Raw genomic sequence first — 15,848 nt, 5'->3', positions numbered from 1 at the left:
TGCTTGTCTTTAATCTTCAGCACTCAGAGACTCCAACTCTCCAGCTTTCGACGGGAGATCTCCCGCCCCCGTTTTGCAAAATCTCCCGTTCTCCCGCTTGAGATTTAATTTCTCCTGCCCTCACTGGCTCTGTGTCTCCCACTTGAAATGATTTCTTACTTTGTGTGTTCGTATGTTGAAAAATAAGCCTTAGATAGCACAAGAGAACATTAGGAACCCTATTAGAGCTTCCAGAGCTCAAGCGGGCCCTGGACCCCGGCCGCAGGGAATTTCGCGCACATCAAGTTGGAGTCTCCCGTTTGCAAGGGGTTTCAGGCGGGAGAATCTCAAGATCAGAAGGTACTTGGGGTTGGAGTCTCTGAGCACTAGCAGATTCAGGATTGCTCTAGGTAACCAGACCAGCAGTGTTAGGACTCTGAATGATGGCCTCCTTAATGGTGGCTGTAAACTAACTCCACTAGAGCTCTTTTTATCATACATGGTGACATAACATTCCCTTCACGTAGGAAGTTTCCAGATGATCTTGCCTTTGCGTCTCATAGAAAGTCCTTGGATGGCACGAGCCGAGTACTGACCCATCTCAAGACAATAGAGGAGTTCTTCACGTTCTGGAGACTTTGCCCCAACCTTTATAAGATTATCATCCGACCCATGCCTTCCATCTTAGTAACCACCTTGCCAATGCTATGTTCAAGGTAGCCCTCTGTGGCAAGCCTTCCAAGCATAGGCTAAGGAAGTCTATCCTCCTTCACTGGTACTCGACCACTCTCCCTCACGCTGGAAGGAAAGGATGGCAAGTGTCACCAGTGCTGTCAACGCATAATACCTGACCTTCCAAACGCGATAGAATGGGGGCATTTTATGAAGCGTTTTGTCTGACAAATTTGTCTGACAAATTTGCTCTCAGCCAATGAGATGCAAGGATTTTAGTAGCTTATAACAGTTAGTCAAAAAGAAAAGATCTGACAAAACGCTTTATGAAATGCCCCTTTGAACAATCTGCCATCAATGCGTCTGAAATTCCACAAGCCTATAGATTTCCCTCCCGTAACTAGAAAGCTTTGACCCCAAAACCGGTTGGTGAAGATGCTGGTCTGATGTCATCTCTGACACCACCTAAGTTACCTACAACACTGTCCTGGCAACAAAGCCATAGGGCTTCAACTGGTAGTGATCAAGCAAGTCTTCATGTCTTCATTCTGTTTCTATGGCAAATAATCGCCCTCTGACCCCTGAGGAAGTGCTGAACATCACCAGATGCGGTTGCAATTAAAGGAATTGCTGGACTAATATGCATCTTTAGCCTGAGAATTCTGCAAATTTGGGGCTGATGTCACCTGCTGCCAAACATCCAATTAAAGGGTTCTTTAAAGACAATAAAAATGACAGTTTTAGTTTTAAGACAAGACTGAATGAGATCATGATGTCAAAGTGTATATTATGAACACCTGGGAACTGTGAGAGAACTGAAAGATGTATCTCACATTGCTCCTTGGTTGATGTTTAATGAATAGTTTGTACGGTATTGCGTTTAGACAGTTTCGTTTATGCCTTCACCAGTTTTTGTCGTTGTTTTAATTCAAGAAGAAAATCAAGTTTGCTCTATAATATCAAGGCGGTACTTCTAAATTATATCATACCAAAGTGATGGAGGTTATGATCCATTTCAAACTCGCCCCCCCCCCCCCCCAACTCCTTGCTGGAAAAAAAATCTACAATGTAAAGGGTTTTTAGTTGTGTCATTAATGTCCGGTATGTTTTGTCTGCAACTATGTATCTCTGCACTTCCTGTATAGGCTTTTTCTGTACTTTGTTAATATGGTTTTAGGGGAATGTATATGAAAAGCTTTGCTTTCTAGCTTCCCCTCCATTTTCAACATTATTTGATAAATACCATGCATCTAAGCTTCTTGATATATTGTGTTAGCATTACATTTTTATATTCAACCTGCGTGTAGAATATGATGGTATATTGATTTCTTGCGAGACGTTTGGTGAACTTATATTCGTTGTTGAGACAAAATGAAATAGACAAGAAATTGTGTTAAACATAGTAAGGTTTATGAATATTAAATGCTCAAATATACATGTAGATCCTCTATATTGTAAGTGACACCCAACATATTTGTATTACACATGCAACACTTTATGACAGCGTAGGTACGGGACTGGAAATACAGTAAATTTGTTCTATATTCCATGCATTGTGTTTTGCCATTCATATAGTACATAAGCATGGGAATGGCGGCCATTTTGAATTAAAAAATGAGCTTTAAATACTAAATGAACCTATATGAAATGAAAATTCTCTTGCAAATGCAGATGGAGTAACTCTAGGAACAGAAATGTACAAAGTTTGGTGGAATAATTTGTCATATAATGCACATTATTATGTTTATCACGGCCGAATTAGCATATCTGGCGGCCATTTTGGATTTTTGCATTTTGCCGAAAATGCTCAAGGTTACGCGAGTGGCATCAATCGGATTTGGAATCAGCACCCTCGAATTGGCAAGATACCATCAAAAAACATTGTATATATCAAAAAACAAGGTTGGGTGCCTTCTAGCCTGGACTATAATCCCGCTACATTTTTTACTCCTCTCTTCAAGGATAACTGCGTAAATGCGTTGATGATTTACTGAAACTCTTTCAAAAAAAAAGAAAAGAAAAAGAAAAGATGGGCTACATTGTATTTTCTATTTGTCCAGCTATTCGAACGCTACGTTCCACCTATCAAAAAAAAAAGTCAATGTGACATAACCTATATGCACAAATCTCCACATGCTAGGCCTACTGCCCCGTATTATCATTGTTGATATTATTACTTTCATGCAACAACAACAACAAAAAAGAATTATTGCTTTATGGGTATTCTGTCAATGACAGTAACCTTGCATAAACTCAGTCTTTCATGTTACAAGTATATCACTTTAAACTCTTAAACTTCGGCCGTGTATGCTATCTTGAAAGATTCGTACACATCTGTTGTTGTTTTTACTGCGTGTGGGTATCTCAATTGTAGAATCATGAATCATTAAGGGTCTGGTGAGGCAGACTACACGAGTGATGGGCGTGGACGTGATCGCAACACGAGATGCCTTGGGCATTACGGACACCAGCATGACGTCGAATAGGAGACGTGTGGGAAAGGGAGCCAAGTTCATCCAATTATAGACTTAGGTCAAGTTAAGACATCTTTCTTTTCGTGTCACATGGCAACCAAACCACTTTATTTCTGAGGTCATCTATAAATCTATAGGCCCTATACATCTATAATTGTTTTTTGTTTGTTTGTTTTTGTTTTTTTGATTTCGGAGAGCATTCGGAGGTGGGATGGGGTTTATACGACTTTTCCCAGATGCTGTGATCCACACAGTTTCATGAGCGTAGACTTCCATTCGTTGTCTAAAATTGTTGATGCATGGCATAGGTCGCAGACTTCACATATCAGATACGGTTTGGTTTGTCCATGATAATGCTACAAGTCTCACTTGCCATTGGTGAAGAAGATACAATCATGATAATTATGTGAGACTGTATGAGATGGTCAGCATTACCCAAATTGAATCACTTGTAAACGTCGTTTGAATGTCAATCCTGCTCGAATGAATCGGCCAGCAAATTTATCATCTTTGCACAATGCGTGCACCGAATGAAACTTTCTGAGTCATCGCTCATAATATATAATTTTCATCATATAATGGTTCTTTAGTAGGTCTTCTTCCATTTTGTTTTGCAGGACCCTCTAGAGCAGTGGCTAAACTGAAGAGGCTACCCTGGATAAAGAAGACCTTATTATGATTACTGCTTTGTTTTGTTGGTTAAGTATAAGATTTATTTTTATTTGCTTAGTAATTCTTCAACACTAATAGTTTTGATTTTGATTTTAATGTTAAAAATGTTTGCAGTATTTCAGTTTTGTTTATTGACCTTGAAATTATATTTACGTATCATATCTATACTTTTACTGGCTACCAATACATTTTTGAAGGTCTTTTTGATGTACGGCAAGGACCGTCCTTTGAAAATCAACCCTACTTACAGCTGAGAGATCATCACGTAAGCGGAGAACAGATGGATTAGTAAATAATACACAGCTGGGTAAATAAAAACAGGGACAAAAAGAAATACAAAGGCCTAAAATTCAGTGACAATACTGCGGCTGAGTCCACTACCAACAGGAATCATCGGATTTAAGGTAGATTATGCTTTGGACACACTTTTTTTTTTTTACTTCGTGGTTTGCACTTTTTTCAACTTTGTGGAATTTGATCATTTTTTGAATTTTCTGTTATTGTTGGAAATTATGCTGTCATTGTTGGTTCAGGCTTTCGACGGACAAGTATCATCACTCCAATGAATCGTTTTTACTACGTTCAGAAGCATGCATTTGATCATTTTCAAATTCAGCCTTTATATATAGCTCCATTTTGGCACAATGTAAAAGGCTGTGGTGGCACGGGGAAAACCATACAGATGAGTTTTGTGTTGTTGGTTTTTTTTTTCAAACAGGAAACAGCTTTAAATGGAGATTAGATTTATCCTACACAAAAATATGGATGCAAAAACAAAAAGTAGAACACGTCAAATTATCTCGGAGGAAATCGGACAATCCGTACGAAAGTTATGAACTTTTACAGTTTAGGTCAAATTCATGAACTGCATCGATGGATAAGAACGCTACAACAATTCGTGACGTCATAATAGTAGAGTGATATAAAGATTATAAACACGCAGGGAAATTTAAGAGAAGATTCCTCCACTTTTCTCCACTTTTTTATTACCTTTACATGTCAAAAGTAACATTTTTCTGACGTCTGAAGGTTAGTAAAATTTCTGTCATTATGCCAAAGAAAAGAAAATGGAGAGCATCTTTCCAAGCAACAGATGTTCTCGCATATGTTATAGCCATGTTTTGAGAACAGCTATGTCACCATTATGTTGATGCGAATAAAATGATGCGTGAACAACAGCTGCTTCTGTAGAAAGATTTGAACACCACCATCCACGCGTCCATGACAACAGCTCAGCGCTTCCGCTTCTGCCTATGACCAGATGGAATGCCTCTATTGAAAGAAGTTAAAGGGATAGTACAGGTTTGGTTGAAATGGGTTACAAGTTTCAAACAGTTTCATGATGATTTTTTTTTTTAGATGAGAAATCTCAAAAAATATGAAAGAGCATATAATTCTTGAGAGGAATTCAAAGTTTATTTGATGAAAATTGGTTTTGAAATGGCTGGGATTTCCAAAACAAAGCAATCCTAGTAAAAGGTAGGTGGGACCCACCTTTTATTAGGATCGCTTTGTTTTACTTTGTTTTTTGATGTCTGAACCATTTCAAAACCAATTTTCATTGAAGGAACTCTGAATTTCTGTTAGAATTGTTTGCTCTTTAACATTTCTAAGTATATTGCAAAAAGCTAAAGGCTGAATCCTCACCTCAACCAATACTATACCATCCCTTTAAATGGGTGATACAATTAGTGGAGATGGGGATTCAGGTTTTAACCTTTTGCAAGACAATTAGAAACTACGTATATGAAATATTAAAGAGCGTACAATTCTAGAAGAAATTCAAATTCAATAAACAAAGCAAAACAAATTGGTCCTAATAAATGGTGGGCCTGGTCCCACCTTTTATTAAGTACCCTTTTGTTTTTGGATATCTCAGACATTTCAAAACCATTTTTCATCAAATAATTATAAACTTTGAATTCCTCTTAGAATTGCATATACTCTTTAATATTTCGTATAAGTGCATGGCTTCTTATCATGTCGCACAACGTTAAAGCCTGAATCTCCATCTCAACCAAAGCCATACCATACCACAGATTTCAAGTACTTCGTAAATTAAGAGCTTTATAGCATAGTGAAACGCAGATGTATTATATCACCAGGATAGTGGAAAACAATACAGAATGTTTCTTTTTGAACTTAAAAATCATCCCACTCAGGAGCATTTTCTTTTTTAATTCTTAAGAAGATTAAATTCGTGCTCTCCTGAATGATTGCATTTGAGGTGGATTTTCTCTGTTGAATTTAAGCACCTCCTGGACAAGACTGAAAACATCACCATTACCAATATAATAATGCAAAAAAAAAATTCATCTTAGAATTATTACCTATTACTTCCATGTCCTGACAGGAGAATGTTTGCCTAAGCGTAACATTATGTTTACAGTGCAAAAGCTGTCACTGCACGTCAGCATGCATCAGCCCCATAGCTCGAAAATACAAGGGGTAGGCCCTATAGGTCCTATTAGGTTACCTGTGGGCACATGAAAAGAGAGAGAGGGAGAGAGAAGGAGAGAGAAGAATCATTATCTACCACATTCCAACATTTACACCTGTGACACTAACTCGTGTAACCATCATTATGCTACAGCCATCATTCACACGCTATCTCACAAATTCGTATGATAACAGTAACTGTGAGGTTTTGCATTCATAACACACACAGCCATGGATCGACCCTCGAACCCCAGGGATTCTTGAGACCAAAGACCATTTCGGACTCCCGACAGTTGTTTGCATGTTTCCCCGACTCTGCTCTGGTAACAGGGTGTGTGTAGGTGTGTGTAGGTGTGTGTATGTGTGTGTATGTGTGTGTGTGTGTGTGTGTGTGTGTGTGTATGTGCGTGTATGTGTGTGTGTGTGTGTGTGTGTGTGTGTGTGTGCGTGTATGTGTGTGTGTGGGGGGGGGGTATAACTATTGGTTTTCAGGACAGCAGGCTGCGATGAAATAAAATGAATTGAAATTTCCTTTACTCTATCGAAAATCCAAGCAACCCGTCGCCTCCGCCCCCTTTCCGACTTGATGTGCTTTACTACAATTTTGATATTACAAAACAAAAAGGGGGTTATCAACCCCAAAACAGTCCTCAGACAAGGTGGATATCAAAGTATAACTATTAATAATGGAGTGATACCGCATAGGCCGTAATATTGACCATGTACAATCAACATCCAACTGAAGGAAAGGAAATCGATTAGTTCCGCGGCGAATCGTCTCGATCTTTGCGCAATATTAGTGAATCCTTCTCGGAAGCATTCTGGTTTCTTCGCTATTTACGGTGACTCCGTCGATAATGAAGTGAATTTTGTTTCCTTTGCGACAATAGGCCTGCAGAAAATATCACCGCCATGCAATTGTCCTCCACGAGGACACTTATGTATACATAAGGTCGTTTTCAATTGCTGCACTCGTTGCACGTAGACACATTTTTGTATATCCGAGTGGCTAATAATAGGAAATGATACGTTTCACATTCGTGCGGATGAATGCCACCCATTAAAAAAGGTCATTATACATCAGACCTCATACTGATTGTAGACTCCATGTTTAGGCCCAGAAGAAAAAGAAATGTGTAACTGACATGTCTATAATCACACGTGTAATGGAAATTTGGCCCCACTTCTCAACAGACTTTGAACCAAAGACGTACCGAGGCAGATGTACAAGATGAACACGGTCAGTTTGATCAGGGAGGTGAGACTCGATCACCTCCCTGGTTTGATCAAGGAGGTACTAGGCAAGCTTCCCTAGTACCTCCTTGGTTTGATCTTCCCGGATTCATCTCATACAACCTGCCCCCCACCCCCCATTAAAATACCGGGGGGGGGGGGGAGGAGGTGAATGATAGCAAGAGTTGATCCCCCATCTCTTTCTTCAAGATATGACCATGTCTCAGGTACTGTATTACATCGTGAACAATGGGTAACCTGTCGTTACACTATCTAACTCAGTAACTGGCCATGGAAGCCATGAATCAGTGTAAATTGTGGCTTATAAGAAGACAGACAGAGAGAGAGAGAGAGAGAGAGAGAGACAGACAGACAGACAGACAGACAGAGACAGAGAGGAGGGGGAGAGAGAGAAGAGGGAGAGATAAGGTAATAACTTGGATGGTGTTCCAAACGTTAATTGGTCTAAACGGTATAAACGAACAAATTTGTCCTTCTGTCTGTGTAGACCTGGGGAATATTTTGCTACTGCTCCCGGGACCTGATGTCACTGCATATTCAATAGCCTTTTGACGAGACATGAATACGCGGTTCACTCACGGTGACAATACAAAAAAAAAAAAAAAAAAATCAAGGGTTCAAACATGTAAGAAGGGCAAGTGTCAGATTTACAGAAGTCAGAGGGTAGTGTTTGTCAGAGATAATGTCAGGGTTACCTATATCAAAGGTTTAAAGCAAAAACAAACAAACAAAAGGGTGTCGGGAGTGAATACAACTGTCAGACATACATTCACGTTCACTTTCAACCTTCTTTTTTATGATTATCATTATTTTTTTTTACCGCTGACAGTTTTCTATCTGGCATTTTTACCTCTAATATTTACAGCCCTGAAAAATTCTTTATACCTCTGATATTGAACTTTGACATTTTTTACTCCTGTTTATCGATTGTGACCTCTATATTTTGCATACGCGGGACTATCCGAGACTGATCTGTAGAGTGTTCTGAATGTTTAGTAGGGATTGATACACACGGTGGCCGCACTGAAACGAAAGAAGTTCATAACTTCTGTCCTATTTTCATAAACTTTCACTGGTGCGTTCTACCAGGGAGGGTTCGTCCCCCCCCCCCCGTTCTACTAATATTCCTATACATTCACATACTGTAATCTACACTATAATCTCGGGGGATAAGTTCCCTTAAAGGCATTATCAACCATTTGCATTTGAAACAAAAACACAGCATTAGTGCTTCAAAATAATTCTAAAATGTGAGCTAGGAATAGACAAAACTAATGTATAAAAATTAATGTATAATCTATGTTAATTATTGTTGAATATACAAGATGAGAACAACAGTTATAATAAAATTATTTCTCGAATAAACCGTCTACAGTTATGGTTTATTGAGAAAAATAGTGATAATATATCTCATTATATTTTAGGATTTATTGTGAATCTTTTATATGGTAAGATGTTTTGTGACACACCTGACCTACACAATCATAAGTATCAAAATAACTAATGTGATAACTCGAACATTTTCAAATCACTGCTCCCAGTGGTTAAATAGTACCTTTAAACGTCTTTGATCAAATTAACTCACAATGTGGGGCAGGAAGACGTCAATTTTGATTCAGACTCTGTCGTGTTTATCTTTCTGGCATACTCGCTGTGTTGGAAGACTGACATTAGACAGTAGCATTGTTCTCGTGGCCAAGATCAGCAAATACAATATCAACCTGAGGAAAACTAGAAAACAAATGTACAGCTATAAGTCTAATGTGCAAGTGATGGGATCGAAACCTGTGTTCGCTGTTCTGGGTTGTTCTCTTGATTTGCACCTTGCCATGCACTCTGTACTCGGAAATGTTAGTAAAGTATTAATACAGACGTATATATAGCTTGTGGAGTGAAAACATCATTACAGTGTCATGAGGGTATGTAAAGTTGCCACAGGAGGTACCAAGGAGGTGCTTATGTGGACGCGGGGATATCGTCGGGGATATGTTCCGCGGAAACTGCGTCTGAAAATCCTTAAAGAGAACCGTAAAAGTAAAAAACAAAACAAAACAAAACAAAACAAAACTTCTCTGGACAGACAGATTTGTCTGTCTACTTGAGTTGTAGATGATGTCCGCGTCTAAAAACAGGTACAAACACAGACATACGCACAAAATATTTACGCACACACGCACCCACTCATGATATAGAACTTCTGTTATAATAACAATCGTAACACTATAGACTAGTATGTCATAATGACGATGAAGATTAAAAAATAGCAACAAACGATAGTGGTACTAATGGTACATTATCATTATTGTCATTATCAAAAGACCCACAAATATCATTACTATACTGCCAGTAATATAATCATATAGTGATATCAATGCATGGTATTCAGGCCTTTTTTCGTCTCATCAGCATAAATTCCTCTTTCACAAGACCCTATCTTTTTTTTATACATATGCGTAATAAATTCCAGATTGAACACTGATCGAAGCACATGCCTCACATCGTTTCTAGAAATGATATCTCTTTCGTTATCAGAAAAAAAAAACCTATCTCAAGCGCATTCAAACGACTCAAACACTATATTGCATTATTTGCTGTAAAACGGTATGTAGGCCTACCCATCTGATGTGTATAGGCTGTGTATCGAAGTTATTTTCAACTATTTGTTTCTAGCATTGCGAGAAAAGAAATTCTCAATTCTAAATTTCGCTTACCACTGAAGCAGATTTTCCTGTCTGATGAAATTTCAATTTTATTTCCGCCGAATTTCAGCTGGTCGAAGCTCGTCTCATTCAAAGCGCACGTGTTCTCGTAAACCACCCCGTCGCTGCCGCAGACTCGATGAGCCTCTCGACATCGGCAGAAGCCGACTTCTCCCTTGCCGATGTTGATCGCCCTCTCTTTGTGCGGTCCCTCGCAGTAGTACGACCGACCACATCTGCCAAGATTCCAGAATTTCCCGCCGCAGTTCTGGTCGAGTCTCCTTGCGCACTGCGTACAGCAGCCACATTCGTCCAGCGTGATACCAGCTGGACAGTGGTCCGCCGAAACTTTGGAGCAGGAGGTGAGATCGCAGTCCGCGCAGTCCGGCGGCTGCTGGCCGGAGACCACCGCGACGGCTGCTAGTCCAAGAAATAATCCGTAGAGGATCACTTTCATATTTCTCTCTCTCGCAAGAAAACAAACTATAAAAGCGAATCCCCGAAATGACGATGAAAGTGTTTTATGCGGACTGAATAGGGGTATATTTTCAATCCGTGGAAATGTGAGATGCCAATGGCAATTGTCTGGATGCATGCAACGAAAATATACAAGAGATGACGAGTGGCAGCTGGTACAAGACTTCTCGACGTCTGAAAAACAAGCACCGTGTTCGTGACAGTCTGGCTGATACCGCTGACTGACACGGCTTTCTCGAGTACGACCACTCGGGTAGTCCCACTCGGGTATAGTCCCACTCGAGTTGTCCCACTCGGGATGCTGCGTGCTGCGTCAACGAGTGCGTTTAGCCTTAATCTCAGGCTTGGATACTCCGATGGCATCAGTCATTAGATTCAAGAGAATTTAGCTCCGCTCTGATAACGTATGTTTCCTTGACAGAGAATTGTGAGTAGATGCTTCTTCTTCTCTCTTCTCTAGCTGATCTTTATCTTGTCTTCGGGGATGATATCTTCCTCGGAAACTACGTCTGGCTTCACGGAATCCCCTCCTATGAGGAGAGCCGTAAAAGTAAAATGATAATAATGATGATAATGATGATGATGATGATGATAATAATAATACTAGTAATAGTAATAGTGATAGTAATAGTAATAGTAGTAATAATAATAATAATAATAATAATAATAATAATAATAATACTAACAACATCAATAATAACAATAATGAAGGAAGAAAAAGAAGGAAAAAAAAGACTACTCCGTACAGACGGATTTGCCCTCTACCCTACCTCCATGGCAGACCTACATGCACTCGCCAAAACTACACTTTAGTATGCAGGGATGTGATTGCTTGACCGTCAAGTATGTTCCCCTTTGTCATTAAAAGTTTACTTTATGCGTTATTACGCATAATGGTGTAACAACTCATTATGTTTTAGAGGTAATCTACTGGGTTTTATGGAATTGTAGAGAAAACGAAGAACACTAGAAGACTGTATGGGTAATAAAAAAAGGTTTACAGTTACACTTTATTGGCTGGTCCGTGGTATTCAGTCTTATTCAGAGTCTTCAATATCCTGCATCCTGACATGCTCTCATAATATTTGATCATTCTTTGTGCTTGTTTGAATCCAATTTGAAGTCGATTCTGCTTCCGTTGGATCACCGAAACGTGTAAACAACGACCATTTGCAGGTTCCAACGCAGAGAGTTGGTATGTGAATGCCGAGCAAATACGGAAGGTACATGGTTGGGAAATACTTGTGATGAACACTAAATATTTAACAATAGCTGCACATGATTTGTACACGAGGTCACGTTCATTGCTTGAGTTGATTTTTGTATAGGTCCTTCGTGTGCGCATGAAGATGTCCATGAACGTATTGAATTCCTATAGGAACTGGGAATCTTGTCTCTGGCATATTGGCTACCTCATCAAACCTGTCTACAACGGCTGCATTCTGTATATTTCGCTCGAACAGTCTCAGCGAGTGCAGAAGAATTAGTGAAACACTGAGTTAAAAGTATACAGCGCATAACCTATAATCATGAGAAAAAAAATCAGACAATTCGCTGAAAAAGTTTCGTTCAAAATCTAAATGTCGCCCTCTCTAGACATGAGAGTAGCAACAATGTTCAATTTCAAAGTACCAAAAAAAAAAAAAAAATCATAACAAGAACTTAGGACACTGAAAGACTGCTTGACGTATAGCTCCTCCAGTAGTTACGGAGAATTATAATTACCGTCATTTCATATCTCAATAGCACTTCAAAAAAGTGTACTTTATCGAAAAATCAAGACGTGTGACCTTGAGGCGCCACTAATAAAAAAGCGCGCTTTCTGATGTGCGGTTTTCCTAAATGATTTGAAAAGCTCCGCAGTTCTCACCGTAAGGACATGATTGATAAATCTGTGACGTCAAACAAAAATCAGAATAAGAGTTGAATTATACTGGATAGAAGAATTTCTTAAATTGCAATCATACATACGTCTATGATCCAGACTGAAAATTATGACGCCAATGCGTAATATTACGACTGTTTATAGTAGAGTCATATTTTTCCGAAACAATCGGGAGGGATAGACCAAAGCGTCTGGACTTGCCACAAATCAAAATGGTGACTGACCCGATAAAAAGGTTATGCTGTCGACTTATAAAGGAACCGCCAAATCCTAGGTGTCGACATTTATGTTGCAATATCGACCCCTGTTACTGTCAATGAAGTCAGGAACAGCATGTCAAGAAAGATATAATGGCATCTGAGCTGTTAAGTTGTCACCCTGTAGCTTTCGAAAGAGGAGGCCCATGGGCCGACATTAAATATAAAAATAATGTACACAGCGAGTAGAAAAATATATCTGTAAAAAGGATATTCTATTCCGTGATCAAGTTGACATTGATGAACAGAATAAACACAGACCCAGTATTAATTGTAAAACCTACATTATAAGCGATATTAAAAGAATAAGTTAAGGAGTTTATGATTTTTACATATTTCTCACAAAGTTGGTTTGGAATGATGTTATCGCCTTGCTATTAACTCTTGTTTGGACTTGATAAGAAATTGAAAGAAAACACTCCCACCTTTGTGGTTAATAAATTAATGAGGAATGAGGAAGGGAAACCGAGTACGATATACAAAAGATGTATTGTGAATTTGAATAATTTTTTAGTCGGCTTCAGAAGTTATTAACCATCAGGTGACCACTATTCGTGTGATACAAATTTATACAGACCAATGTATTAAGGGATAATTGGTGATTTCCTAACCACCCCTTCCCCATCCCCTCTCTCCCTCCCTCCCTTCTCCTCTCTGACCCTTTCCTCTCACTCTCTGTGTCCCTGTCTGTCTGTCAGTCTGTCTCATTGGCAGGGAGGGGTTGGGTGGGGTGGTATAATTCCCCTCTTCAGCTGGCTTCAGAAAAACGAGGATTGCATATGTTTTATATTACTTCTTCAACATTATCAAAATCTTCTTTTTCCTTATGTCTTTTTTGCAGATTCTTTTCAGATGGGATTCTAATTCATGGTTGACTGCGTCATCTATAGCTGCCTTGAAAATATCTTTTCGTCTCCTCTGTCGTAAAAGAAAGGGCAATTGTAGCAGCCTGACATACGGCTATGAGTTTATATGATTAAAATGATTGTCGCGACGATTTCCAAAAACGAAACGACAAACAAAACATCTATGAACGTTAATGTTATAATTATGTTAGCAAGACTGAAGATGATACAATCCCCTTAAAAAGTGAAAGCGGACCTTAATGTATATATAACAGTAAGCGCCACAACGTTATAAAGATGGCAGTGATCACGGAAAGTTGTTTATCATTATTATTATTATTATTATTATTATTATTATTATTATTATTATTATTATTATTATCATTATTATTATTATTATTTTTATCATTATTATTATCATTGTTATTATTAATGTTATTATCATCATCATCATCATCATTATCAATATTATTGTGTGTGTATAAGAGTGTGTGTCCTTAGGGGTCGGCTGCAGGCCGAAAGCAGGGGGGGGGGGGGGGGGTCAAGATTCAATCATGCAATAACTTTATGGTTATGATAATACTGATGATGATTATGATGATGATGATGATAATATTAAGCAAATAGCAGTGCTGCGGAACTTTTTTTCTGGGGGGGGGGCGGATTTAGTGGTATAGCCCAGCCTCCCTCCCCGCTTCGACGGGAAGGACTTCTTGACGGAATTCACGGGAATAATGTTTGTTGTTGTTTTATGTTGTTTTATTTTGTTTGTGAAGAGCCAAAAGTGTGTAGTGGTGTTTGTGGGGGGGGGGGGGGTATAGGCTGCAGCTCCCCTAAATAGAACAACGAAACGAGACTGTCATAAAACATTTTGTACAGAATTAGGATATTATATAGTAATACAACTGTATATCGATGGATGTAGGGCCTAACAGGCCTCATTGTTTTCTATCATCATCATCCCCGTCGTCGTCGTCGTCGTCGTCATCATCATCATAATCATAATCATCATTATGGCAGGGCTCCACACTAACTTTTTTATTTGGTGGCCCGATGGGGCCACCAAAATCATCAATTTCAAATTTTTGGTGGCCCGAGAGAAAAATTTGGTGGCCCCCCAAAAAACAATAAAAAAACATTAAAATTCCTGCTTTTTTTTTTGATGAGTAGAATATTTAAGTTTTATCATAGTAAGAATTGGAAGCTGGACATATCTACTCATAAATAAACCTCAACAAACTCGCAACACTCACTCTCAGGCACTCATTCAGTCCTTTTCATCCGTCCTTTAAACAAATTTAACTGCTGAATGGCAAGACTAAGTATAAATATTCATTGACAGGCACATGGGTTGCAACATCTTAACATAGATAAATGACACTTTTCAAAAAATTTTGGTGGCCCGAGGCGGGCCACCAAATTTGCCTTTCTTTGAAATTTGGTGGCCCGACTTTCATTTTTGGTGGCCCCGGGCCACCGGGCCACCGTTAGTGTCGAGCCCTGATTATGGTATCATCATCATCTATTGTCATCACTCGAACGTCATCGTTATAATCTTTATTCTTATTCCACTTTATTCTTCTTCTTCTTCTAGGTGAAGTACTACTGACCTCTGGGAAGAGTATTATCGTATTATTATTCGTATCATTACGTGTATTAATATGCTTCTGAACCATGAAGGTGCAGAAATTTCTACTATTAGTGATGCAAATGTATATGGAAGATTCATATCTTTCCTCCACTCTCCCACGTTCCTTAAATTCCAATCAATCTTCCATGCTTATGGGGAGTTTCTCCTCTAACTTTCCTGTGCACAGACTGTAGATTTACAAACGGAGTACAATCGGTATGATATATTTATTGACTCTCGAAGAAAAACACAAACAAAAGCTGCGCCACCGATTGTAGAGATAAATACGACAAAAACACACATAATCCAAAATTGCTAAAAGCAACGACCATCTGCTAAAATCGCTCTGACAATGATACATTACTGCAGCTGGTATTTAAGCGAGGCAACCTCATAGTATGAGAGGCGAGCCTTGTCTGTGTTATTATTATTATCTTAATAATTCCAAAGGCTCAATAAACACAAAAATATGCCGCATTTGTAAATAGGCCTAACTACAATCAGGTATGAACAAAAAAAATAAGAGATTTTGATACATGTACTTTTGTAGGATTTGCTTCACATT

The 15,848-nt window shown here is 38.9% G+C and overlaps 1 protein-coding gene across 1 annotated transcript in view; it reads right to left on the bottom strand.

Annotated features, from left to right (window-relative positions):
* Positions 1 to 10,824, bottom strand: part of LOC139735278 (insulin-like growth factor-binding protein 7) — a 31,035-nt gene extending 20,211 nt beyond the window's left edge. Inside the window, exon 1 of the mRNA XM_071646033.1 lies at positions 10,202 to 10,824. Coding sequence (XP_071502134.1) covers positions 10,202 to 10,784 — 583 coding nt within the window. The 5' untranslated portion in view covers positions 10,785 to 10,824. The remainder of the gene's footprint in view (positions 1 to 10,201) is intronic.
* Positions 10,825 to 15,848: the final 5,024 nt, after the last annotated feature.

Source organism: Diadema antillarum, unplaced genomic scaffold (genome assembly GCF_040938485.1).
Source record: "Diadema antillarum isolate AM-2024a unplaced genomic scaffold, OU_Dant_1.0 seq00000569_RagTag, whole genome shotgun sequence".
In the NCBI taxonomy this organism is placed as follows: Eukaryota; Metazoa; Echinodermata; class Echinoidea; order Diadematoida; family Diadematidae; genus Diadema; species Diadema antillarum.
Note: the sequence above shows the minus strand (reverse complement) of the source record. Positions and strands in the feature narration are given on the sequence as shown.